This window comes from Anabrus simplex, chromosome 2 (genome assembly GCF_040414725.1).
Source record: "Anabrus simplex isolate iqAnaSimp1 chromosome 2, ASM4041472v1, whole genome shotgun sequence".
NCBI classification, from domain to species: Eukaryota; Metazoa; Arthropoda; class Insecta; order Orthoptera; family Tettigoniidae; genus Anabrus; species Anabrus simplex.
The window spans coordinates 735,940,079-735,966,443 of record NC_090266.1 but is presented as its reverse complement, the minus strand read 5'-3'; the positions used below and the strand labels follow the sequence as shown (position 1 = coordinate 735,966,443).

General features: G+C 38.6%; 1 protein-coding gene across 3 annotated transcripts in view; it reads left to right on the top strand.

Annotated features, from left to right (window-relative positions):
• LOC136864419 (interleukin-1 receptor-associated kinase 4) overlaps window positions 1-24,337 on the top strand; it is a 316,630-nt gene extending 292,293 nt beyond the window's left edge. For all 3 annotated transcript variants that reach the window (XM_067141393.2, XM_067141392.2, XM_067141394.2), the window contains 2 exons: window positions 8,620-8,682; window positions 23,844-24,337. In XM_067141393.2, coding sequence (XP_066997494.1) covers window positions 8,620-8,682; window positions 23,844-24,044 — 264 coding nt within the window. In that variant the 3' untranslated portion in view covers window positions 24,045-24,337. The remainder of the gene's footprint in view (window positions 1-8,619; window positions 8,683-23,843) is intronic.
• The last annotated feature ends 2,028 nt before the right edge of the window (window positions 24,338-26,365 follow it).

Sequence of the window (26,365 nt, the reverse complement as noted above, 5' to 3'; positions counted from 1 at the left end):
ATATTTTTTGTTTTTGGAAAATCTAATTAATGGGGGTTAAACAGGAGTGAAAAATTGGGGTGAATTTTTAGAAAGACTATATCTACAGTATATCTCAGAAATTTAAATTTGATAAAATAGACGATTTCACTCAGGACCTGCTTCATCGAACCTATTTGATGTTCGACTTGTGCTTCCAAACGCTCCAGGATGGCAAGTGATAGAATTTTGTAAGTCACGGGTAGCAAAGATATTCCTCTGTAGTTGTTGATGTTCTTCATGCTGCCTTTTTTGTGCAATGGATGGATCAAAGCTATTTTCCAATCTTCGGGTAGGTTCTCCTTGTTCCAAATTTCTTCTATTTGCTTTTGCAAGATATCAAGTGATTCCTCTGGGGCATATTTCCATAGTTCTGCTACTACTGAGTCTTCTCCCGGCGCTTTGTTATTTTTGAGACGGGCAATGTGGCGCTTGATTTCATCTCTGTCAGGTGGTCTGGAATCTGGGTACCTGAGTAAGGGTTCCTTGGTCTCAATGGCGCTTTGCGGTTTAGAGCAGTTAAGTAAATTCTTGAAGTAATCTGCCACAATGCTGCAATTTTCTTCATTTGACATCGCCAGTGTGCCGTCCTTTCGCTCAACGCATAGAGATGGTGGTTTATAGCCAGTGAGTTTGCGTTTGAAGGCTCTGTAGTACTCTCTGCTTTCATTCTTCCTAAAGTTTTGTTCTATCTTTTCGTCGAACAGTTCTGGAGTATTATAGGGACGGTAAATCTCGAACAATAGGCAACCTAACAGAATCGATGAAACAGAAGACAGCTGGGACAGATTATCAGTTTCCGTATGGGGCAAAAATTGTCGTCTTCTGAAAAGTATGGTGTTTAAAAACCTGTCTGTACCTAAAAAGTGTTTAAAAGCTGAAACACTTGAAATAATTGTTTGGCGGTACAGATATCTTCAAGATATTCAAGATCTTCAGGCTCAAGGTTATGCTGACGTATACCTAGATGAAACGTGGTTCGACAGTAACTGTTGCAGAATGAAGAACTGGACAGACGATTCTGACAATTGTGCTGTAACAAGCCCATTCAACAAAGGCGACAGAATCGTTATTTTTCATTGCGGTGGACAGTTTGGTTTTATTAGTGATGCTCTTCTAGTTACACATACTAAAATGGCGGATGTTCCCACGGATTACCATGGCAGCATGAAATCAGAAATTTTTGAAAACTGGTTTGGAGAGAAGATACTTAGAAGGACGCTTAGAAGGACCATTTGTGATAGTTACGTACAATGCCTCCTACCACAGCTGTGTACTTGACCCTAAACCCAATTAATCCTTGAAAAAAAGATTGAATCCTTCAATACATGATTGATAAAAATATTGCTGTCCCTCATCCTGTTCCTATAATACAAGTACTTCTCGAAATTATTACGGGCAACATGCCTATTAGCCAAGACCAGCACCATCGTCGCGCGTAGGAAAGTGCGCGAGATTTCTGGCGACACGAATTATATACTTCCGTGAATTATTGACCTTATTATAGAGGTGAACAATTGCACGGTCAATATCATTCATATTGTTTATTTCAAATGTGTTTAAATGTTTATTTATATGCCAGGAGAATCTACAGTAATCTAACTTTATGTACTCCAAAGGAAAAGACGGTTCTTGAAAACGAACCCAGGAAAGATAAAAAATGATCAGTTTATGATCAGAATAAGTATATTATGAACAGTAAAATCAATTGGTCTCAATTCCTTTTTCACCCACTGCCGTTAAGTTGATTCACCCTCCTCCCCCCCCCCCCCCAAAAAAAAATATGAGGCATGTTTCCTTATGTTTAAAGGAGATTACAAATACCAATGTTCACGTCTGTTACCTTCAGTTCTGAGATATAAATATTCCAATAAAAATAATTCACTTTTTGTCACTTCCTTTCACACTCCCACCCTTAAGTGAATTTCCCGTTAAAATACTTGTCTCTTTAATAGTAAAGGATCTTCTAAATACCAATTATCACAACTCTAACATCTTCAGGTTTTGAGATATGTGTCCACATAAAAGGAATTAAACTCCTTTTCACCCCTGCCCCTCAAAATGTTTTTGGCCAAAAACGCTTTTTGCTTCTTTTTTTAAAGGAGATCCAAATATCAATTTTTACATCTGTAACAACTTTAGTTTTTATTAGATGTAAGTATCCTCATACAATTAATTCAATTAATTTTTCAATTTTTCACCTCCCCCCTTCATTGGATTTTCCGAGAATACATGTTTGTTTAATTTTAAATCAGATTCCAAATACCAATTTTCACGTCTGCAAAATCTTTTGTTTTTGAGATAATAGTATCTTCATACAAATAATTCAAATATTTTTTTAATTTCCCTCCTCCCTTTAGGTGGATTTCCGAAAACAAATATTATGTATTCCTTTATTTTTAAAGGAAATTCCACATACCAAATTTCACGTCTGTAACATCTTCAGCTTTTGAGATATCAGTATCCTAATTAAAGGAATTCAACCCCATTTTCAGTCACTTTTACCCCTCCACCCAAGTGATTTTTCAGAAGAAAAAAATACATGATCCTTTATTTTCAACAGAGATAAAAAAAATACCATTTTTCACTTCAGTAACATGTTAAGTTTTTGAGATATACTGTAGAAATGCTCATTTTAAAATTTCACCCCCTTTTTAGTTCCCCTTAAGTGGAGTTTCCAAAAACAAATCACCTATGTTTCTTTACATTTACAGGAGATTCCAAATACCAATTTTTATGTCTAACATTTTATGTTTCTGAGAGATTTTTCGTATTTACGTTTCTCAGTTCTGAACACCCTAGCTGCTTGGGCACGTTGCGTTTTGTAGGTTTCCCAATCATTTTCTGATTTCGTAGAGTAGTACTGTTTCCACGCATTGAGTCTTTGTTGGAGGACCGATTCGCAGGTACCATTCCACCAGGCATGCTTTTTGCTTCTCTTGATTTCTGCAACGTCTTTGGCGGCCTCAACAAGGAGACTTTTGGCGTTCTTAAAGTCACAGTCATTTGGTCTAGCCTTCTCCTGAAACTCCTCAACCCTTTGCCGAAGTTTATCATTGTCGAAGCGTGTGGTCTGTTTGGTTGTCTTCCTTGTGTTTGCGGGAATTGGTTTGAATTTGATAAGAGACATATAATGATCTGAGGCCACATTGATGCCTTTCTTTACCTTGACATTCATAATCTCAGGGCTATTTCTCCTGGAGATTGCAACATGATCAATTTGGAACTCTCCGAGAGCTTGGACGGGAGGGCGCCAAGTCATTTGCTTTCTGGGTAGATGGCGAAAGTGGGTCGACATGACCTGCAGGTTGTGATTTTCGCAATTGGACACCAGTCTTTTGCCGTTGGGATTGGTTCTTTTGTGAGCAGGGTAATTTCCTATAACTTTCTTGTACTTCTGTTCACGACCTAGTTGGGCATTGAAGTCACCCAAAAGAAGCTTGACATGGTGTTTGGGGATTTTGTTTAATTTTTCGTCCAGTAGGTCCCAGAAATTATCAACTTCGTCTGGATCAGACTTGTTCTTATCGTTTGTAGGAGCATGTGCGTTAACTAGGGCGTAGGTTTTGTTCGCGCATTTAATTGTGAGTATAGACAATCTGTCATTCACAGGTTCGAAATTTGCAACCGATTTAAGGATCTTGGTTCTAACAGCAAACGCGGTTCCAAGCATCACAGCTCCATTGAGGATTCCTCTTTGCGCTTTGCTCTTGAAAAATCTGTAGCCTTCGGATTCAAAAATCTCTTCATCTGGGTACCTTGTTTCCTGTAGGGCCATTATGGATATCTGATTTTCGTGAAGAGTTTTGATGAGGGTTTTCAGCTTGCCAGTTTGTGTAAGTGAATTTATGTTGAAAGTTGCTAGAAAGGTTTTAGATTTTGGCCTGAGTTTTTGACTCTTCGGGGTACACCGAGACGCTCCGGCTCGTCTCCCCCAGAATCCGAACGAGACTCGTGCGCCGTGGCATTCACGACGAGGGATTTATCCAAAGATTTACCCCCTGGGGTATGTTTCTTGAAATGTTGTGCCATCATGCTTTTTGACTTGACTTTGCTTTGGACGGGTACCTATCCTTTTACAACTAGGATTGTTAGCTCTAGAGGTTGCCTCAAGATGTTTTCTGGCTTCTGGTCATTTACCAGTCTTCGCCGTAACCCTGGCAAGGGACCAGTTCTTTTTTTTCACGGTGGTATTTTATTTCCCTACTACCCTCTGACTCTGCTGGCGGCAGAGCCAGCGAGCTTCCCCAATTCCAATGGGATGCGCCCGATGGAGGTAACCGGTAAATCCCCACACGGGCAATACATATTAATTATGAAATTTATTTCTTTTGCCATCTCGCAACAGATCGGTACAGAAGGGCATTATACCCCATAAATTCCACAAGCTGTCTAAGACAGTCTTTTGCATTGCTACCCCGGTGAATGGCCAGGGTGATGTATGCACACAGTTCTTGCCTTGTCACATCCATTCTGCTCGGAGCCTGACTCAATACTGCAGTTCCATCACACTGTGTGTGGTACTTATCCAACCCATTGCCATCTCGTGCTGTGTCCATGTACTATTAGTGTCATGGTTTCCAGGACACATGACCATATGGTAGCACCATGCAAATGTGAGGGAAATAATAGTTGCCATAACTTGATGATATTACATTAAGACATACTTTAAGGGTCATTTGCTAATTTGTAAGTTTCCTTTCATGAAATCCAATGTACATAATCATCATCATTATCAAAATCATTTCCCTGTTTCCATCTGACACCAGGTGGGTCAAATATGCCTTCCCTCCACTTCATCCTGTCTTTCCACCATTCCTCATCCAACACTGTTTCCCAGTCCAGGTTCCGTTGTCCTGTGCTGTTCATCACAGGGTCCATCCATCGTAATCTTTGTCTTCCTCGTGCTCTCTTCCATGTCATCTGTCTTTCCAGTGCTTGTCTTGGCAATCTCTTATCCGCTTGACATGTCCAAACCATCTCAATCTTTTCTGATCCAGTTTGTCTTTAGTTTTTTAAAATATCTCTTTTCGTATGTCTTCATTTCTCCCTCCATCCCTCCTTATCTTCTGTACCATACTCTGCAGGAATTTCATTTAAGCTGTCTGTACTCTACTCTCATCTCATACCGAGCTCGATAGCTGCAGTCGCTTAAGTGCAGCCAAGTACCCAGTATTCAGGAGATAGTGGGTTCGAACCCCACTGTCGGCAGCCCAGAAGATGGTTTTCCATAGTTTCCCATTTTCACACCAGCAAATGCTGGGGCTGTACCTCAGTTAAGGCCACAGCTGCTTCCTTCCCACTTCTAGCCCTTTCCTGTCCCATCGTCGCCATAAGACCTATCTGTGTCAGTGCGACTTAAAGCAACTTGCATAAAAACTCTCATCTCTCTGAGTCATTGTCCAGGTTTCTGCTGCATATGTCATTATTTTGTTGTTGTTGTTGTTGTATTTGTCAGTCCATAGATTTGGTGTGATGCAGCTCTCCATGCCATCCTATCTTGTGCTAACCTTTTCAGTTCTGTATAATTATTAAATCCTACATGTACTTTAATCTGTTTATTATATTCATACTTTGGTCTACCCCTTGCATTTCTACCTCCTACGCTTCCCTCAAAAACTAACTGGACAAGTTGTGTGTGTCTTCAGATGTGTCCTTATCATTCTATCTCTTTTTCCGGTCAAATTTCCCCAAAATCATTCTCCTCTGACCAATTTGATTCAGAATCTTTTCATACGTGATTCGATGTACCCATCTCACCTTCAGCATTCTGTCGTTATAGGTAAGTAATATCCCTTGTACATTACTTTTATAGCCTTCATTGGTACATCTTTATTCCATATTAATTCCCATACCTGGTGGTAAAAAGGCACTCCCCAGTTCTATCCTTCTACTAATTTCCATATCCAGTCTTCTATTTTCTGTCAGTACACTTCCCAAGTATTTGAAGTGGTGTTCTATTTCCAGTTCCTTGTCTTCAATTTTGATAGCTCCTTTTCCTTCTTTACTTCCTCTGTTTATTACTATTGTCTTGCTCTTCTCCACATTAATCTTCAATCTCCATTGTTCAGTCCTTCTATTCAGTATGTCAGTTGTTGTCCTCTTCATCTTCTCCCCATATCACATCATCATCATCTGCAAAGATCATTACATTCATTCTTTCCCCTCTCTAATCTTCCCTTGCTCCCTTAACAATGTCATCCATCACTATTATGAACAGTAAAGGTGACAGCACACTCCCTTGTTTTAGCCCACTGTCAATTCCAAACCTTCCGATCTACACACTGTTGTTTTCACATAGCAGCAACAGTTATCACATATTGATTTTATCATTGTTATTAGTTCCTTGCCTTTTTCTTTGTAAGAATTAAGATGATTTCACTATTTCTGCCATCTGATCACATTTCTTCTTAAAAAAGCTTTGCTGTCATCCTCCTCCTCCTAGGTGCATCGATTGGATATTTCAAGTCAATATGAGCATGATCTTCTTTTCTCCAGTAGCTTTCGCAAAGGTCATGCAGCTTGGCATTATGACCTGTAAAGTGCTGCTCCAATTTGAAGTTACCCGCCTTCAACACAACTCTCAGAAACAAGACTTGCAGGCTTTGACAAACTGTTCTTTAGTACAGTATTGTTTTCATATTTCCTTTTGGAAGTAGACAGCTTGCTTAGATCCATTACAGGTCACCAGAAACACACCACAGTATGCACTATCCTCCCCGCTACCATAACAGCAAGACTGACACCGCAGGACATCAACACACAGATGGGCACCTCCCTAGGATTGTGGGAGAAGATTGACCTTGAGAGAGGGGGAAGTATGGAGCATGCTCTACTGGAAACGAAGAAATCTGAAATAGTTGTGTCACATACAGAATGCATTATGTTTTATAACGGTTGCAGATATGAAACCATGGGAAATTGTACCTCATGTACTTCAATGCTGCATTTGGCCGGCCGCAACCTCAACCTTCCCAGGTCAACCACTGCTCACCGTCCTCATACACACACTGATCGACTGGCCTGCTCCCTGGGCCTTCACCTACATCACTCACTACTTCCAGAAGACGTAGAAGACTCCACCTTGTTCTGGTGTGTTCCATGAACTTTGCTATATAAGCCTGACCAATCTACCGCTTAATTAGTCCACTTCCGGCTCTGATGTGTTTCTCATGCCCACTCTTTATTCCTGAACATCAGGGACTTCAATATTCTATAGGGCCTAATTAAATGGTGAGCAGAAGAGACCCTTATTCATTCGAGGGACTTAGTCTCACAGTGCCCGTCAGGCTTGCATATGTACCTTGGCAGTTCCTCATTGTTTACGAGTCCTGGACACTCCTTTCTTGTGGAATACCTGCTAATACTTTAGCCAGTGAATTTTGTGGAGTGTGAGGTTTCGTGTGAGTATTCCATTCACCAATTCAGCTAGAATGTTTTTAATTTTGTGTATTGGACATTCTTTAAATTTCAATATAAGTCATTTCTAAGGATGATTTCCCCCTTTGCATACTCATCATTGCTCCTTCCCTTCCCTTCCCTTCCCTTCCCTTCCCTTCCCTTCCCTTCCCTTCCCTTCCCTTCCCTTCCCTTCCCTTCCCTTCTAGGCTTTTGTGTGATTGTTAGGCAAAGATCAGTATATGTAATTCTTGTTATTATTCGATGTTTCCAGTGTCCTTATTCACCTGCTTGTTTAACTCTACTCAGTGTTTCTTGTGGATTAGGAAGCTTCTTTTAAATTTATGCAAACTTGTAGTTTCATTTTATTATCTATGTTGAGTGGTGTTATTTACTTCATAATAAGATTTGTTGGAAGACCAAAGTCACATGAAATGTGTACCTTTTTTACTAATTGTTGGTTTTTTGTAAACTATATATACCTTTCAAAGAGATTCTCCCCTTATTGTGAGTAACCTTTATGAATTTTCCTGAATTTATTCTGTACCTACCACAGAAACATCTTGATGCCCAGCACTTTCTAAATTGGAATAGAACAATTTTTACAATTTGCTTTACATGGCACCGACACAGATAGGTTTTATGGCAATGATGGTACAGGAAAGGGCTAGGACTGGGAAGGAAGCAGCCATGGTCTTAATCAAGGTACAGTCCCAGCATTTGCCTGGTGTGAAAATGGGAAACCACAGAAAACCATCTTCAGGACTGCCGACAGTTGGGTTCGAACCCAGTATCTCCCGAATACTGGATACTGGCCGCATTTAAGCGACTACAGGTATTGGTCTAGGTAATTGGAATAGAACTTCTTGAATATTGAGAAATACACTTTCTGGCAATTCACCTAAAACTTGTTGAATGCAAATAGGTCCACACATGGTGAAAGGGTAGTTGTACCCTTACCAGTACCCCTACCTAGACAACCCCTTATGATTTGTAAGATTTTAAATTACATATTAAATTAATAAAACATTTTTGCATACCACTTTACACTTGCCTTAGTTTGGCCGCCTCTGACCTAAAGCCTAGAACCTACAATATTGAGCAGAATAGATTTTGAAAGAACTTTGTATTTTGCAAATTTATAAATTTCCATGTTTTAATATTGCATTTTATATAACTAAGATGTAATTATTACATTTTCAGGTAATATTGGAATTATTAACAAGTTTGCCTCCATATGATGAAAAAAGAGAAGGCTGTGATTTGGTAAGTTCTTGTCCAATATGTCATTGATATTCTGTGAAAATTGAACATTGTATTATTTGAGATGAAATATACTTTAGAAGTATAAGAATAGCACATCTGTGTAAAACTTCTTTTCTTGTCTGTTAGAGCTCTTTTTTCTCATCACTTTAGTTTTGAACATTGTTTTATAGTCATCGTTCTTTATCAGTACCGTATCTCTGGTCTTATTATTCCACCATGGTGCCTCTTTCCATTTATCCTCTGTCTGTTATTCTGTCCCGTACATTTTCAATTGTTGTAAATGAGCATTCCTCCAAGTTGTCCTACAGAAGGTAATTCAATTTTTATCCAACGGCATAATGGTACCAGTCCCTGGTGAGTGACGTTGGCACTGCAGATCTGCTGTCATGAGCAGTGTTGTGTCTGACCTTATAGGTGTGTGAGTGTCATTCGTAAGCATCATGAAATGGCGCCAAAAATGAACAGTTGTTGGGAAGGGTATGTTATTTCCCTTTTCTATGCTTGTTTTTCATACACACGCATAGTGAAACATTACAACTTTTATTGTAATTTGGGTCCATCTTATTCAGTACATAAAAATTTTGCATAGATGTAATTACAACATATATTTCAATCAGTACTAGTTTCGTCACCCCACTGCGTTATCATCAGTTGATAGAAGTTTGGCCAAGACGTCTTCAACATGGCCATCTATGCAGCCTGGATGGTCTATGGAAGGTTCGCAGGGAGGAATGGGACAGAATTTCCATGTCTGTTCTCCACAGAAGTAAAATTCAATGGAACTTTTTATGTCGGATGATAGTCAACAGTGCTATGTGTAGACCACCATTGGTGGCGGCAGCAAGGTATTTTGTGAGGCGAGTACCCTTGAACATTGATCAGAAATAAACCAAACGACCTTCTGTATTCCTCTTATGGTATTCCTACCTCTGTTCTTGATATGCTTTTGTGCTGTTAACAGTGAACAGTTCTCCGTTGATTCAATTGAAGGATATGATTACTGCGCTCCTTCTGCATACCTCCAGTACTTCTGAAGGATCGCTAGCCTGTTTATAGGTGAATCAGAGGGAATGATTGAAAGGATGCAACTGTTTTAAAGATATTGTTTTGTCTGCTTTTAATAAGAGATCCCCCACAGAATTCAGTGACCTACAACATGAGCTTTATATTTCTAAATACTCAACAGTTAAATTGCATTTCTTTTAATAAATTCCCAGTCACATGTTCAATGAAATATGCTATTATAAACTTCATTATGACAAAATTACTTAAAAATAAGGCCTGCTGACTTACGTATTCAGCCCCGTTAAACAATCACCATAAAATTTCTGTAAAATAATTATTCGTAATTATTTTATCTCTTTTAACCTGCTTTTATTTTAAGTATCATTATAAAACCAGTGGTAGCAAAATTAGTGTTTGTTACAAGGACTGAGGAAAATCAACAGAATATTGCAGAGGTGCCAACTTTGAAGTGGATTATCAGTAATTGCCCTCCGCCCCCAAGAAAAATTTTGAGTCAAGTCCAAAGCATACGCCTTCCTTCTTGATAATGACACACCCCTTTTGCCCTTCCCTCTAGCAATCTATCGAAAAGTATATCATATTACACAATAACATTTGCACGCAACCTGTTGGTTCTATGATAAAACATTCCTTGTAGCTTGTTTCTCACGCAGCCACTGCTTTTCAGTGTAGTTTTTCTTGAAGCATCCTTCCAACTGTGATGACATTTTCGTTTTCTGAACCATAAGCGATACCAGTGCAGTGCAGATCTTTCTGTCAACTGTCAGGTACACTTAACACAGCAAATGCAACATTACTGAAGGATTTGTAGTGGAGCTACTTCATTCACAATTAATTTTACAACGCTTATGGGTAGCAAAAATAAGTCACGATCGAATAAGTATTGTTGCCAACTCACAAGCACTGAAATAAAGTCGATTTAGGAGAAACGCTCGAAAGGACTCAACATTTTTCCTTTTCTTTCCGTCAAAAATTATTTTTTCGTGATAATGTCAGCTTTTCCGTAATTATTTCCCCTTTGACCGTAATTCCGTAATTGTGAGGTGAAATCCGTTATAATTACGGACAATCCGTAATAGTTGGCACCTCTGATATTGTGAAAAGTAGTCTCTTCTAGTAGGTTCCAGTCAAGACTATATGCATTAATGGCAGGCATAATTGACTTTCTTACATGTTTACTGTACATCGCTGCTATTGTAAAGAAAACCTGCAGCGATCAATTTAGTCTCATACTGGCTAGAAGATGATAGAATAAACAGAATAAGTGTTTTGGCCCCCTGCTATCTTTCTGTGCTTGCAGTATATGTTCCAGCAGAAGAAATTTTTTACCAGGCTGGACAAATAATTAGAGAGAGGCAAAACTTCCTTTCTCCTGAAAAAGCTAGTAAGTTAATTTTTCTCAATGGAAATAAACATTACTTTGTTGACTACAGGTGTAACATGTAACAAATATAATTTTTGATCCGTGTTGATGATATTTGATTAGAATAATAACAGTAAGTTATTTATTAAATTGACCACCTAATCAATACAAAAAGTCATTGTCTTGGATGATTTACATTGATCTATTAACTAAAAATGGTACATGTTTCGCCTAGTATGAAGGCATCATCAGCCATTGTCTTCACCTCAGAATAAAAATAAGCACTTGAAAAACATATAATAAGATGAAATTGATTTTTAAAAATCTTGAAGAGACTTAAACTAAAATTAACATTAAAAATAACAGTGTTGGTTTTAAAATTTTTTTACAATGTAAAGAATTACAAAGGTGAAAGTATTAAAATGATTGACATTAAAAGGTTGCTATTACAAGTAAAATGGACAAAGCAACAGACTGTGATGAACAAGTAGTAAGATTGCTATAAAATTAAGTTGACCGATTGCCGGTTACAATTAGAGACTGACAAGAATGGCGATCAGTCATATTTATTCAAAAAGAAAGGAATATATGATCTCCTGACCAAACTTCAACATTATTTTCTCAATATTACTCCAATGGGCGTTTCGCTAAGGTGTGCTAAGTCCCAACTGACGAGCCCAACTTAGCAGCACACGAGGGCGAAACGCAGGCAACCAAGAATGAGTTAGCTGGAAAATTTATAATGTCCAATAATGGACCATTATATTGGTACCATATAGACTTAGCATTTTACAAGCCCGATACTTCAAGTTCTGAAATTCCATTTTGTTGAGCTGTATGTAAAATTCTAATAATGACAAATTGAGAGATAATTCATTCAGGCTCAGACTGTTATGTGAGAGAGAGAGAGAGAGAGAGAGAGAGAGAGATAGGTTCTAGCTGAATGTCTGATGGAACACTGTTGATATGACAGGATAAAGGAGAGGAATATATTTTGATATCCGTATCCAGCTGAGGAATGTCCGCAGAAACCCGATCAAATTGTGATATCGGATGTGATATTACTGCAACATGAAATGCTGGTGCCTGAAGTTCAAGATGCAGTTTGTGAATTTCCAACAATGAGAGGAAAATGGGCAGTATTATTGTTACATAGCTGCATCTCAAACAAATACAGTGTGGCCTGGAAAGTTTAATAACATTGCTGTTCTTCCCTTGCAATTTAACGTTCAAAGAATTGAGACGATACATAAGATCCATTAAAAATGCTAGGCCGTCCAAAGAAGAATGCGTTGTGACATTTAACCTGCAAAAACGCTGCTATTTCCCTCCAAAGCCTAAAGAAGCATGACAAAATGGTTCTCCAGCTAACCCACGTGACTTCTGAATTGTGCAACGTCTTTATAATCAAACTTTATCTCTTTCTCGAAGGCCTTGAATTGCCTGTGGTTAGGAGTACTAGAGTGAATTATGTTCGTGGTCTTAATAACTATTTGCATCATTTTGATAACTTTTAGTACTTTCATGCACAAGGCCTCTTGATGAATGATGTAGTAGAGGAGCTTAAAAACTGATCCGCACTTCTCTTTCACGCTATTACTAAGCTTAGCCAAACCACATTTCAAACCACTTGTCGAAGGAGCACCATCAGTAGAATCACCACACAGCTGATCCTGTTTGAGTTCGTTAACTTCCAACATAGACAACATCGCTTTGAAAAGATTGGCACCAGTAGAGTTGTTCTGTACATTCTGTATATTCCTGCCAACTCCTCAGTTATATTAAAATCATAATGTCGAATTTTGTGTTGACAGGAAGCTACACTCTATCGATGCCTGAGAGGACAAGAAAATGAAGTATTGTGGTGTATGTTCACTACTATGGAAAGTAAAGAATTACTAAGTGTAATGGCTGCTTGTCTTCTGGGTTGTATTCACAGTGTTGCTAGATAATACCATCAGACCTCTTGGGTGTATGTAAAACGAAAGAAGATGGAGGAGGACTAAATTTTATATTATCAGAACTGGATTATTTTGTTTACATTTTATAACAAATACAATATGCTATTTTATTTACTTACAAATATAAGTTTCATTTCTTCAAGAACTTCCTCTTTGCTCTAACTGTACGATATGCAGCAAAACAAACAGTATGGTACTGAAATTACAACTGTGATCTGAACATCAAACAGTGTTGATCTTTTGGCAGAAAATATAAAGGTCTAGTCTCTTCAAAGCATCATGGGAAGCAGCACTCCAGCACATCAGTGCTTCCATTGTTATAATCAGAGCTGTCGTTGTATATGTTTACACTAATTGGGAGCCGTTAAACATAATTTCAACTTGTCTACGTTCTTTGAACATAGCTAATGATAAACAAATTATTTATCAATGTAATATGTCTTCATGATACAAGAAAAATACGTCAGGAAATTCGAGGTTGTGAAATGAACACCTGGTACTCTCCACCTTACAAAGGTATAGGAGCTGAACTTTGTAAGGAATATACACCTACCAATAACCAGATGAAACACCATGAAGGCCTCTCCTGTAGTGAATGGCAGGATGCAGTTAAAATGATGACTAATGTCACTGGAGTAAGAGCTGTGTCAGGTAGATCTCTGGATGGAAGCCTCTGTCAACGTTGCTACAGAAAGAAACATGGCCCACGTCATGGGATTGTGCCCGCATAGTGATGTACTGAGAAATCATCGGCACCATCGAGTAAGGACTTTAATTGTAGATGGACTTCGAAGGAAAGATTATACCATTTACAAAGAAGTTCCCTAGATGCATAGACATGATTGCTCTCGAAAATAGCAAGATAAAAGGCTATATAATACTCGAAGACCTGACCATCAGGTTTGAGCATCATAAAGGCAAACCAGAAAAAGTAGACGTTGAGAAAAAAGAACATTTACATTCCAACTATCCCCTTCTACAAAAAATACCCTCTACAAGGAATTTATTTATTTATCTATCTATCTATCTATCTATCTATCTATCTATCTATCTATCTATCTATCTATATTTATTTATTTATTATGCCAGACTATAATAGATTTGAACTCCAATTACAACAGACATAACAAAATATATTATAGGTGATGCAAATTAGAAAAATATCACAAAATAATAACAACAGATTTTTAAAAATTGTAATCATGAAATTTAGAAGAAATCAACAGTATGTTAAAAAAATAATCATATACAGATCAGGATTTGATTCTATCAACTTTGTAATTACTGGCTACTGATTCTATAAGTGAAATATAACTAAATATATATGTGCAGGCATAGGCATATACTGACACGTCAGGTGCATGATTAATAGTGTAAAAATAAAATCCCGAAGTTTACAGACAACTGAAGTCCATTTGGATTATTGAGAAAGGTATTGTTTAATGAATTCCGTTTCCTTTTTATAAAATAATATTGAAATGAAATGGCATATGGCTTTTAGTGCTGGGAGTATCCGAGAACAAGTTTGGCTTTCCAGATGCAGGTCTTTTGATTTGACACTCTTAGGTGACCTGCGTGTTGTGATGAGGATGAAATGATGATGAAGATGACACATACACCCAGCCCCCGTGCCAGCGAAATTAACCAATTAAAGTTAAAATTCCTGACCCTGCCGGGAATCGAACCTGGGACCCCTGTGACCAAAGGCCAGAACGCTAACCATTTAGCCATGGAGCCAGACATAAAATAATATTTGTGAAGATAGTTTAAATATATTCACTGAAGAAATTCAGTAGACATTTTTTGAAGTCTGTTAGTGACCTACAGAAATGTATGGTAGCTGGGCTGAGTTGCTCAGACGGTTGAGGCGGTGGCCTTCTGACCCCAACTTGGCAGGTTCGATTTGCTATTTGAAGGTGCTCAAATACATCAGCCTCTTGTTGGTAGATTTACTGGCACGTAAAAGAACTCCTGCGGGACAAAATTCGGGCACCTCGGCATCTCCAAAAACTGTTAAAAAAAGTCCTTAGTGCGGTGCGGTGTAAAGCCAATAATATTATTAACATTAAATCTATGGTATAGTTTTTTAATAAGTCATTAAATGCAGTACACATCCTTACTAATAGTGAAATTTTGTGAATTAATGTGTTGGATAACGGAGCATTAAAGTAGTCCAGCTACTCAAGTTTCATTTACTTACGTTGAAATGTATTCTGGCTAGCAGCTCACCACTATCTATAATGCCATTTATAATTTTGTGTAGAAACAGGTGTTGATATAATTCTCAGCAAGTGTTTAATGATATGTAGCTAAATTCTTCTTATAAGTGACTGTATGAAATTCTCAACCTATATGCTGATTGATTATGCTCCCTGTAATAAATAAACCATAAGAATCTCTTTTGAACCTTTTCAATTTTATTTATACCAGTGGGCAAAATAAAGCTGGCCCGGAAAATATTTACAATTGAACTGACGAGGATTTGACCATTGTTAATGAACATCACAGATGATGTTGGAAATGGCCTCATCTAAAGAAATGAAAAACTAAAGATCCAAAGTCCTGACTCCACTTCACTCAGAAACTACTGGCAGAACTCAACACGCGAAGGTTCATCTGGACGCTTTAACGCATGCACAACAGTAAATTTGTAAGGATACAGATACAGGTCTTTTTTTAAATAATGTTTCAACACGATGATCTCTTAATTCCCCCTCGCACAGATAAATGACATTGAGATTCTTTTCGGACTTCTTTCCAGGCTTTCCTTCTGTCAAGCAATGTTTTCGGTGTTCAAACTCTTTTTGGATAGTTACGGGTTTTATTTGCTACAGAGCCTGTTTCAAGCTATTTTGCCACTAAGTTTTTCATTGCAGACTTTGCTAGTGGTTTTTCCAAAACATTTCCAGTCTTAAACTCTTGCGCAAACAGTTTCGCATAGGTTTTTCACTAATCGTGCTTCGCATAACACTTGGTAATGAACACACGCTTTTGTATTTTGAGCATCATTTTGTGTTGCATTCAACTGATCACTGAACACGTCTGCTCCTCTCACCCATTCACTCGTAAAGACACAGCAACATACTTGGGACAGTGCATGCGGGAGATGAGCACGCGGAGACGTGACAACAAGCGATTGGTGCATTGTTATTTCAGTATGTGAACTGAATGATAGGAGTTAACAATGAGCAGTAACCTAAGTCATTTACTGATCCGACTCTTTTTAAATTCTGCCCATTCATTAAGAACTCACACTGAAAAAGCTCATTAACCATAAAATAAGTCATCACGAAGCATTTGCTTATTATTAAATGTGATTTTATTGGCGATCATCAGCAAACATGAGGTATTTGGAATTTGTAACAACATCTGGCAAATCACTTTATTTTTATTTTTACAAGTTGCTGTACGTCGCACCAACACAGATAGGTCTTATGGTGACGATGGGACAGGAAGGGGCTAGGAGTAGGAAGGAAGCGGCTGTGGCCTTAATTAAGGTACTGTACAGCCCCAACATTTGCCTGGTGTGAAAATGGGAAATCATGGAACACCATCTTCAGGGCTGTTGACAACGGAGTTCAAACCCACTATCTCCCGAATTCTGGATACTGGGTGCACTAAAGCGACTGCAGCTGTCGAGTTCAGTGGCAAATCATTTATAAATAACACACACAATACTGGTCCTAAATTTGAACCTTGAGGTGCACCTGAATTGACATTGAAAACAAAATATTTGGTTTGATGATAGGTGACAAACTGACTTCTGTTATGTAAATAGGAGGACATAAGGTTTCGCATAGGATTATTGAGTCCAAATATGGGAAGTACGTGCTGATCAATCTTGTTGAACACCTTTTCGAGGTCCTTCTAAATCAAGTCAATGGATTTATGACTGTTTAAAGCATTAGCCACACCTTGTACAAGATTTGATAGGTTAGTGACAGCTGACCTACCAGGGTAGAATCCATGTTGGTAGGGTGAAATGTAGCTTTTAATGTGATTAAAAATCCGGAAATAAATAATTGTTTCAAAAACTTTTATGAAGGCACATATTATGGAAATAGGCCTGTAATTCTGTACGTCTCCATGCTTTCTGGTTTTATATATCGGGCTTACCCTTGACGTTTTCCACATTTGTGGGAACACACCAGTATCCAGTCGTCGTCTTCTTTCCTGGCCGTATATGTACCCATAAAACGGGCACTCCCGAGCTTATTCAGGGTCGACTCGTTTGACTTGGAGAGAGTATGTCCGACGTTCTTGTACCAGATCTAATGGCACTTCTGTTTTCCTTAAGGCAGCCTCACCAGTTCATTTCTATGCTGCCGTAGGACGCTTTCTTCCTCTCTTCGGCTGTTCAGTGGCAAGAGCTTTCTGTACAAAATAGTGTTCATTTCCTCTTCAGACATGACCATACCAGTGGAGCTATTTTTCCTCCATCTTGTCGCTGACGGGCACAACTTTGAAATATCCTCGCACATGCTCATTGTGCACTTTGTCATGCTGAGTGACTCCTGCCGACCATCGCAATCTCCACATCTTTGTGACATGCATTCGCTGGTCATGCTTTTTCTGCCATACCCAACATTTGGAGCCATACATGAGGGCAGGCCGGACAGTGGTTTTTTTACACTTTGCCCTTGAATTTGACTGGTGTCTACTTATCACACAGAACACCAGTAAGAGACTGCCGTTTCATCCAACCAACACTGATGCAGTGCTTCATATCTGCATCGATATTACCATCAGTTGTGATGAATTATCCAAGATATTTGAACCTGTCTATCATCATCAGTGGTTCTCCAGCAAGGAAGACAGTGCTGTGTGGGCCCGCTTGCCCTGGCTGCGCGAAGTTGAAGAACATATACTCTGTCGTCTTGCGAATTATTCTTAATCCATTTGCCTCTAGTATTACTCACCAGCATTCCAGGACTGCCTCAACCTCCTGACATGACTCACCAACCAAGACAATATTGTCTGCGTAAAGTATGGTCCACCATTATCTAATATAAGATTAAATTTGTAATATAATGGTTGCGTTAATATATTTGAACAACCTTTGACTATGTAAGGAGGAATCCCATCTGGCCCACTTGACTTAGTAGATTTAATTTTTTTATTGCCTGATATATACTTTTTCGTCTATATGAGCCACTTGAAATGAAGAGTTTGATTTCATGGAGTTTCTACCTCATTAATACCTATAAAACTATTGCTTACATAAAGGCATCAGCTATTTGCTTAGTGCTTCTCAAAGGTACTCTGTTTGAAGTCATAACCCTAGGCTCTGATCTATTTTTCTGTTTATTTCAAATGAAATTCCAAAATGATGATGGGTGTGTATTTATTTCTTCAGAACTTCTTTTGAATGTTTTATATGCATTTTCTATCAATGATTTTAAAAGCTTTCTCATTTCTTTAAACATGATCTTATTGTATTCTGAATTTTTCATATGTTTTCTATAATACTCCCTTAATTGTACTGTTTCAATCATTTCCTTCTTAAACCAAGGTGGATATGCCTTCCTGTTTTTTACTTTCATTTTTGGAGCAGTCTTATCCAGTATCTTGTCAAAAACATTAGAGAAGTATACATTAGGACCTTTAATGTTTTTTAGATACTGGTAACCCCAGTTTTCCCTTTCTAGCATTTTGTAAAGACTCTGATAATCTGCTTTTGAGAAATTGTGCATAATTCTTTCAGGGGTATCAATTTTATTCATTTTGTAATGAATTTCAAAATCTATATAGAGGGAGGGATGATTAAAATCTTCGCTAACCAAATGGAAAATTATTTTTAGAAAGGTCAAAGTTAGTTATATTGGTCGATATTAAGTCCAGTGGCCTTCTGTTATGGTTTTTAACACAGTTCATTGATTTAAAATCATGATAGGAGAGAAAGTTTGCTAGAGTGCAGCAACAAGGACTTTCCTGCATTAAGTCATATTGATAGTAAACTAAAATCTCCCAATAAAGGGAGTTTTCATTCTTAACTTCTGTTATTGTCATCATGCAATTTTCAGTCATTTGTTATTGTTGTTTAATCAAAAGAGTGTTCTCATCTAGTTTCTCATGAGCTAAATTTAAAGATTTCCCCAAGTCACCTTCAAGTATTTTTGTTTGCTGTTTTAATTTGTTCATAGTGTCACGAACAGATTTTTGCTTCACTGTTGATTTCCATCAGGAAATGGCACATTTGCTCCAAGTTGGATGTATCATTTGCTACACATTCTTTGTATGTGCACTTTGCTGTTAAAACAATTTTTACAACTCCATTTCTGCTTGATAATTTTTGAGAGTTCACCTTCATCCTTGGAACCTGCACAGGTAGTATGGAATCAGTTGCTGCATAGCCCACACTGTAATTTTCGGGCAGTACCTGATGTGAGATGCCCTTAGAACACACACTGCACACACCCATAGTGCTGCCCTCTGTGGATGCCACATACTCCTAATCTGATATGACCAAGTAAGTTGGTCATGCGGTTAGGGGTGCGCAGCTGTGATCTTGCATTCAGGATATAGTGAGTTCAAACCCCACTGTTGGCAGCCCTGAAGATGGTTTTCCATTGTTTCCCATTGTTTCCCATTTTCACACCAGGCAAATGTTGGGGCTGGACCTTAATTAAGTCCATGGTCACTTCCTTCCCACTCCTAGCTCTTTCTTATCCCATCGTCACCATAAGACCTATCTGTGTCTGTGCGACGTAAAGACAGTTGTTTTTTTTCTTGCTTGTGGCTTTACTTCGCACCAACACAGATAGGTCTTATGGTGATGAAAAAGCCAGTTGTAACAAATAATCTGATATGGTAGTGTTACTGATGATAGGGAGTGTTACTACAAATGTGCAGCAACACGGTGCAGGAGTTGGCAGTTCTACACTTTAAAATAGTCTATCACTTGTCACCATTAACAAACACTCAAAATGCCATTGACTAATTTAAGAACTCTTTTAAATGTAATACTATTGTTACAAAAAACACATAACACAATTTTGTATTTATGTACCTTGTCTCTGAAACTTATTTAGGTTAACACAAGTTGCGCTCCATCATAACACTTTCTTCAGCGTTAAACTTCAACCAAACATTAGCACATGTCCACTCACTCACTCACTCACTCACTCACTCATATGAATGGTAATTGAAGTGATCGGGCTGATGCTTGGAGTTCATGGTATGGTACTAGCATTCTTCATGCAGTTCTGCAAGAGGTGTTTTTTTCTTTTCCAGAAACTGGAATACAAGACATTGTGCTTAATGTAATCTGTAGATCATTGAGAATCGCAAAATCGCACCTCTGCAGTTAAAAGTACGCTGCACTATACAATGTGTTTACACAGACTATAAACTTACAGCGATGTAAGCCTACATTCTATATTGTGTTAGCTCACTTTGTCCACAGTGGCAACTTGTAATTTCAGGACATTGATGGTTCCACAATAAATCATCATTCACCGTGCCCTCCCCCCTCCCCCCTTGCTGGAAACCTGTCACTGCAATGATAGTGGATGCAGCAGGATGAATATACAACCCACACCACGAGGGGATCATTTGCCTTCTGCAACAACACATTGGAAATCAGTTGACTTCCCATATCCTTGCCACTCCTCAGATCTCACACCCCCAGATGCTTGCATATGGTGCATGCTGAGAAATCTGTTTTCCAGTCAGATGACCCACCTAGGAATATTCCCAAATTTCGAGACAAGATACAGTCAATTTTTATATCCTTGTGGTAACCTATGTTCATCAACATGTTCAACAACCTACAGGTGCATTATGAACAATGCATGAGATGTGAGGAGTACATTTTGAACATACCTCGTATGCTGTATGATACATTTAGATACGTGTTGTCATCATCACCTTGTATGTTATAATGACGTATCTGGATGTTCAGAGCATGTTGGTTGTCAGTACTGTTTGTTTTACTGCATGCTTTATTGAGAATGTTTATATCGTAATAATTTAAGTCTTTCAGATCACTTCTAAATATATTACAGAACTAGCTGATGTACCCGTGCTTCGCTACAGGATTCTCAGAAAGACTGACTTGGTGATTTTCCTAATTGAATTCAACATAGGTCATTACAAAAACGTCAGTAGGAATGTAGCGATTGAAAGCAATGTTATCATATAAAATACTCAATCAAATGAAAAACTGCACACTTTCTCACTTTCAATGAACAGTACTACAGTGCCGATCTAACAGTCCAAAGTTCCAGAGCGGAATAACCAGGTCGCAGACTGCCGTGAAAACTCCTCTATCATTATTCCGTTAAATATGCACACTACTCATTCCAATCAGTGCCTCAGAGTAGGGATTGAATAGCTCGAATGCTGTGATGGACGAGTGTGTTACATACCAGTAATATCAGAAAATGTATGAATCAGAGGAATGGCATGCTAAAGAAGAAAGTTATCTAACTCCCCAGCTACTTCCCGCCAATATACAGGCAGGCTGTTATACTCGGTACGACCAGGCGAGTTCGCCATGTGGTTAGGGGCGCGCAGCTGTGAGCATCCGGGAGTTGTGGATTCAAACCCCACTGCCGGCATCCCTGAAGATGGTATTCGTGGTTTCCCATTTTCACACCAGTCACACCAGGCTGTACCTTAATTAAAGCCAAGGCCGCTTCCTTCACACCCGTATTCCTTTCCTATCCCCTCGTCGCCATAAGACCTACTTGTATCGGTGCGACGTCAAGCAAATTTTAAAAAACCTTGGTACGCTGCAGTAATCCTATCTATCGGGAATGAGTGGAAACAGAAGACAAAAAGCACATCACAACAAACAATGGTCAATGTAATGTTATTGTTGATAAAATTTATGAGCTTTCTGTATTGCAGGCCTTCACATTAGTTTTCTTTCGACTCTCTGATATTAGGGTGTCTTACAAAATTATTTATATCGTAGACTGTAGTTCCTTATTCTCAGACTTTACATACCGATTTTCGCTAAATTCTGTTTACCCATTTTCTCGTGACTTGGCGCTGATATGGACTTAGTAACAAAAATCCAAATTCTTGAATATCTCTGTGATTATATGCGATACTGTAACAATGTATAAGACATAAGTGATCGGAAATTTAATAACTTATTACGTAACTACTACTAACTTACGACATAACTAAAGTTATGTTAGTTATGTAGTATTTATCGATACGACCACAAATAACATAAATAACTTATTTGAGAATTACATTTAAGGCCTTCCCCTAAACTACCATTTCACTCAGCATGAATAAAATAATTTCTAGCCTAGATTGTAGTGACTTTACATACCGATTTTCATTAAATTCTCGTGATGAGTGTACATACATACATACGTACAGACAGACAGACAGAAATTACGAAAAAGTTGTTACTGTGAACACATGACCGATGCAGAAATACCATTCTTTTCAAATTCTGAGCAATGTACAGACAAAAGTCTTATTTTATATATATAGATTATATTTCAGGCATTCCGCTAAACTACCATTTCACTCAGTGTGAATAAAATTATTGATTACCTAGATTATAGCGACTTATTCCCCAACTTTGCATACCAATTTTCGTGAAGATACGACCACTAATATAATAAATATTTGAGAATTAAACCTTAGGCCTTCCCCTAAACTGCCATTTTTCTCAGCATGAAAATACAATTATGTATAGTCTGTATTGTAGCGAGTTATTTACCATCCTTGTCTACCGATTTCCATTAAGATACGACCACTAATAACATAAATATTTGAGAATTAAATTTTAGGCATTCCTCTAAACTACCATTTCACTCAGCGTGAATAAAATAATTTATCACCTAGATTGTAGAGGTTCATCACCTGACTTTATATACCAATTTTCATTAAATTCTCTTCAGCCGTTTTCTCATGATGTGTGTACATACATACAGACAGACAGACAGACAGACAGACAGAAATTACGGAAAAGTAAAAAATGCATTTTGTTGTTACTATGGACATGACCGATACAGAAATATCATTCTTTTCAAATTCTGAGCAATGTACAGACAAAACTCTTATTTTATATACATAGATGGTATTGGAAAGCTATTCAAGTGCTCTAGATTGACCGTAAGTTGCCAATAGCGTTTAGCTTGTTTAAGAGTATTGATTGATCCTTCATCATTTGCATCCGTGTGATAGTGGGTTTGAACCACACTGTCGGCAGCCCTGAAGATGGTTTTCCATTTTCACACCAGTCAAATGCTGGGACTGTACCTTAATTAAGGCCATGACCACTTCCTTCTCACTCCTAGGCCTTTCCTACCCCATCGTCGCCATAAGACCTATCTGTTTCAGTGTGACGTAAAGCAAGTTGAGGAAAAACTTACCTAGGTGCAGGAGAGATGCAGATTCAATCCACAATTTCACTGGTCTGCTGATGAACTAGCAGCTAACTTTCGTGCATTCATTCTGTTCTTCAGCTTAACTTGGTCCCTAGTTTCACTAGGGTTTTAAGATTATCTTCTGTACAATTAAATCACCACAGTCATCACAACGGTCCCTTGTTAGATTGAGACACTGATGAGAGGATGTGAAGTAATATTAGATTTCAAAGTCAAAAGTGCTATTGATAAGAGTGGTACATACCTGTGTTTTGTATTGCTGTATTTTAGATACAATGTATACATAACTGAGACACTGATGAGAGGATGTAAATTACAAATAGTTATCAAAGTCAGCAGTATTGATTGTGAGAGTAGTACATACTGTACCTGTGATTTGTAATACGTTATTTCACATTTAGACATAAATCATTTAAATAGTTTTTCATCTTGACTCTTTTTCCTTTGTTATAGGTGACCCATGTGGAAGACATTTGTGAAGGATCTATAGAACCACTTCTTGATACAAAGGCTGGGGACTGGGGAAAGTCAGTGACAGTGCAGCCAGCAGAGTCTTTGTATTCCATAGCTTTGGACTGTTTGAAGGAAAAACGTCATAGACCTAATATGGACTCTGTTGTTAAGAGTATACAAGAAATTTTATTACATCTTTGAAAATGCCATCATCTTAATGCACATAAGAGCAGCACTGGCGATGAACACTGAAACTAAGAGGACAGTCACTAGATCAATCACTAAAGTTAAGAGTTATGTGAGAAATACAAGCAGTGGTGAATAATGTTGCATTCACCAAAGTCGTGTGTTAAATTATGTACTGTGATGAGATTCGGAGGATAAAGTAGATGATGTGAATTCAGTTCATAGAACTTTAGTTATCATTCTCAGTATAATTCCATATTCCTTCTCACTAATGTAGGTATTGTTTAATAAATGTCTATTGTTCTGAAGTATCTATCGGGGTGGGGGGCATGATTAACTCAGTGGCTTAGCTGCTGGCTTCTCACCTGGAAGGCTGAGGTTTGAATCCGGTTGATCCTAAGTTGAGAGTTTTATCTCAAAAGTCACATAGCAGCAGGAAGTGCATCCAGCCTTAAATCCCAACCAAAATCAAAATGATCCTGGGTGATTCTGTGACCCAAGAAATAACTGGGATAAGCTGAAGGAAGATTATTAGGTCTTGAATTGTAGTGTGTTTAACAACACTGCTTAAAAAAATAAAAAATGTATGCATGCATAGCGAGATTGGGATTGGACTATTACTGCCATAATATATCGTAACATACATACATTAAATTACATTACATATACCCCTAGACAATGAGCCAATTGAGATAGGGCTATTACTGCCATAATATGTCGTAACATACATACATTAAATTACATTACATTATATTACAGAGGGCTCCACTGTCCTATGAATGTTTGGGAGGTATCGGTATCTGTTGAAAGGTGCAGGTCCCTCATTGCAAAGTCTGTGCAATGGTTAGTCTGTGTGGAGTGGAGTGTCTACAAGTCATGGCTCATCATGCGGTCCAAGGTAGGCACCGGGAGATGCAGTTGTCATAGAATGAAGCCTCTCGTGCCCTTAAACTTCTTCAAAAAGGCTACTCTCAGAGGTCCGTTGCCAGGGCTTGCTCAAAATACAATTTAGTATCAGTGGAAATGTTTCCATGAAACTGGAAATGTTTTCAGGTGGCTTTGCACAGGTCGGCAAAGAAAAACAACCCAAGGGCAGGACCATTTTGTGCATCTATGCCCTCTCCAAAACTCCCAAGTTACAGCACGAACACTGCAGGTGGACCTACAGCACGCTTCTGAAGTATAAGTTAGTGACCAAACAGTCAGAAATAGGCTTCGAGAGGCCAATGTACGATCCCAACGACCTGCTCGAGTACCAGCACTGGACAGATGATATCGTGACATGGCGTTATATCATTCAGATGGTCTCCTGTGAGTCTGGAGAAGATGTTGGGAGCAAATTCATCTGACAGTGGTACAATCTACCATTGCTTGTGGAGGTGGAATCTGGTATGGTGTGGGCAGGCATAAGTATTGACAAGAAAATCAATCTCCTGATCATTCACAATGGATCACTGGGCGAGTTGGCCAAGCGGTTAGGGGCGCGCGGCTGTGAGCTTGCATCCGGGAGATAGTGGGTTCGAATCCCACTGTCGGCAGCCCTGAAGATGGTTTTCCGTGGTTTCTCATTTTCACATCAGGCAAAAGCTGGGGCTGTACCTTAATTAACACCATGACCGTTTCCTTCCAACTCCTAGGTCTTTCCTATCCTATTGTTGCCATAAGACCTATCTGTGTTGCAATGTAAAGCTACTAGCAAAAAAAAAAAAAAAAAAGCATTGCTCAATACAACATTGACGTGATCTTAGTGCCTTATGTGATTCCTCATATGAGGCAATTCGGAGCCAATGGAGTATTCATGCATGATAATGCTAGAGCACCACGTGCAATGGAGTGGCCATCCAGAAGTACCGGTGTGAATCTGATTTAACAATTCTGAGTCAATTAGAGCAACGCATCCAAGTGATAAGTCCACCACCCTACACACTACAAGCCCTTGAAGACGCCCTTTTGGAGGAGTTGGGTCATCTACTTCAATTGAATGTACAGCACCTTGTCAGAAGCATGAGAATTCATTATGAAGCTGTTATCCATGCAAGGGGTGGCAATACTCCTTATTAAGATGCTTAACCCTAGAACGGTCGGGCTGGGTCTGTGGGACCCAGTAGTACGCATTTTCGTAATAGCTACAAGGTCGCAGCACCTACAGGTTTGGAGTGCCCTATAGCTTCCTGAAACATTCTTCAGAATGCACTGCAGCAGTAAACCGGAAGCTTCATCAACGAGTCTTTGTATATAACCGTCGCAAAGTAGTCATGGGTCTCTCAAACCCGGCCCGACCGTTTATGTAACGTTTGTGTTCCAACATACTAGTGGATTTTGCATGTGATATATTA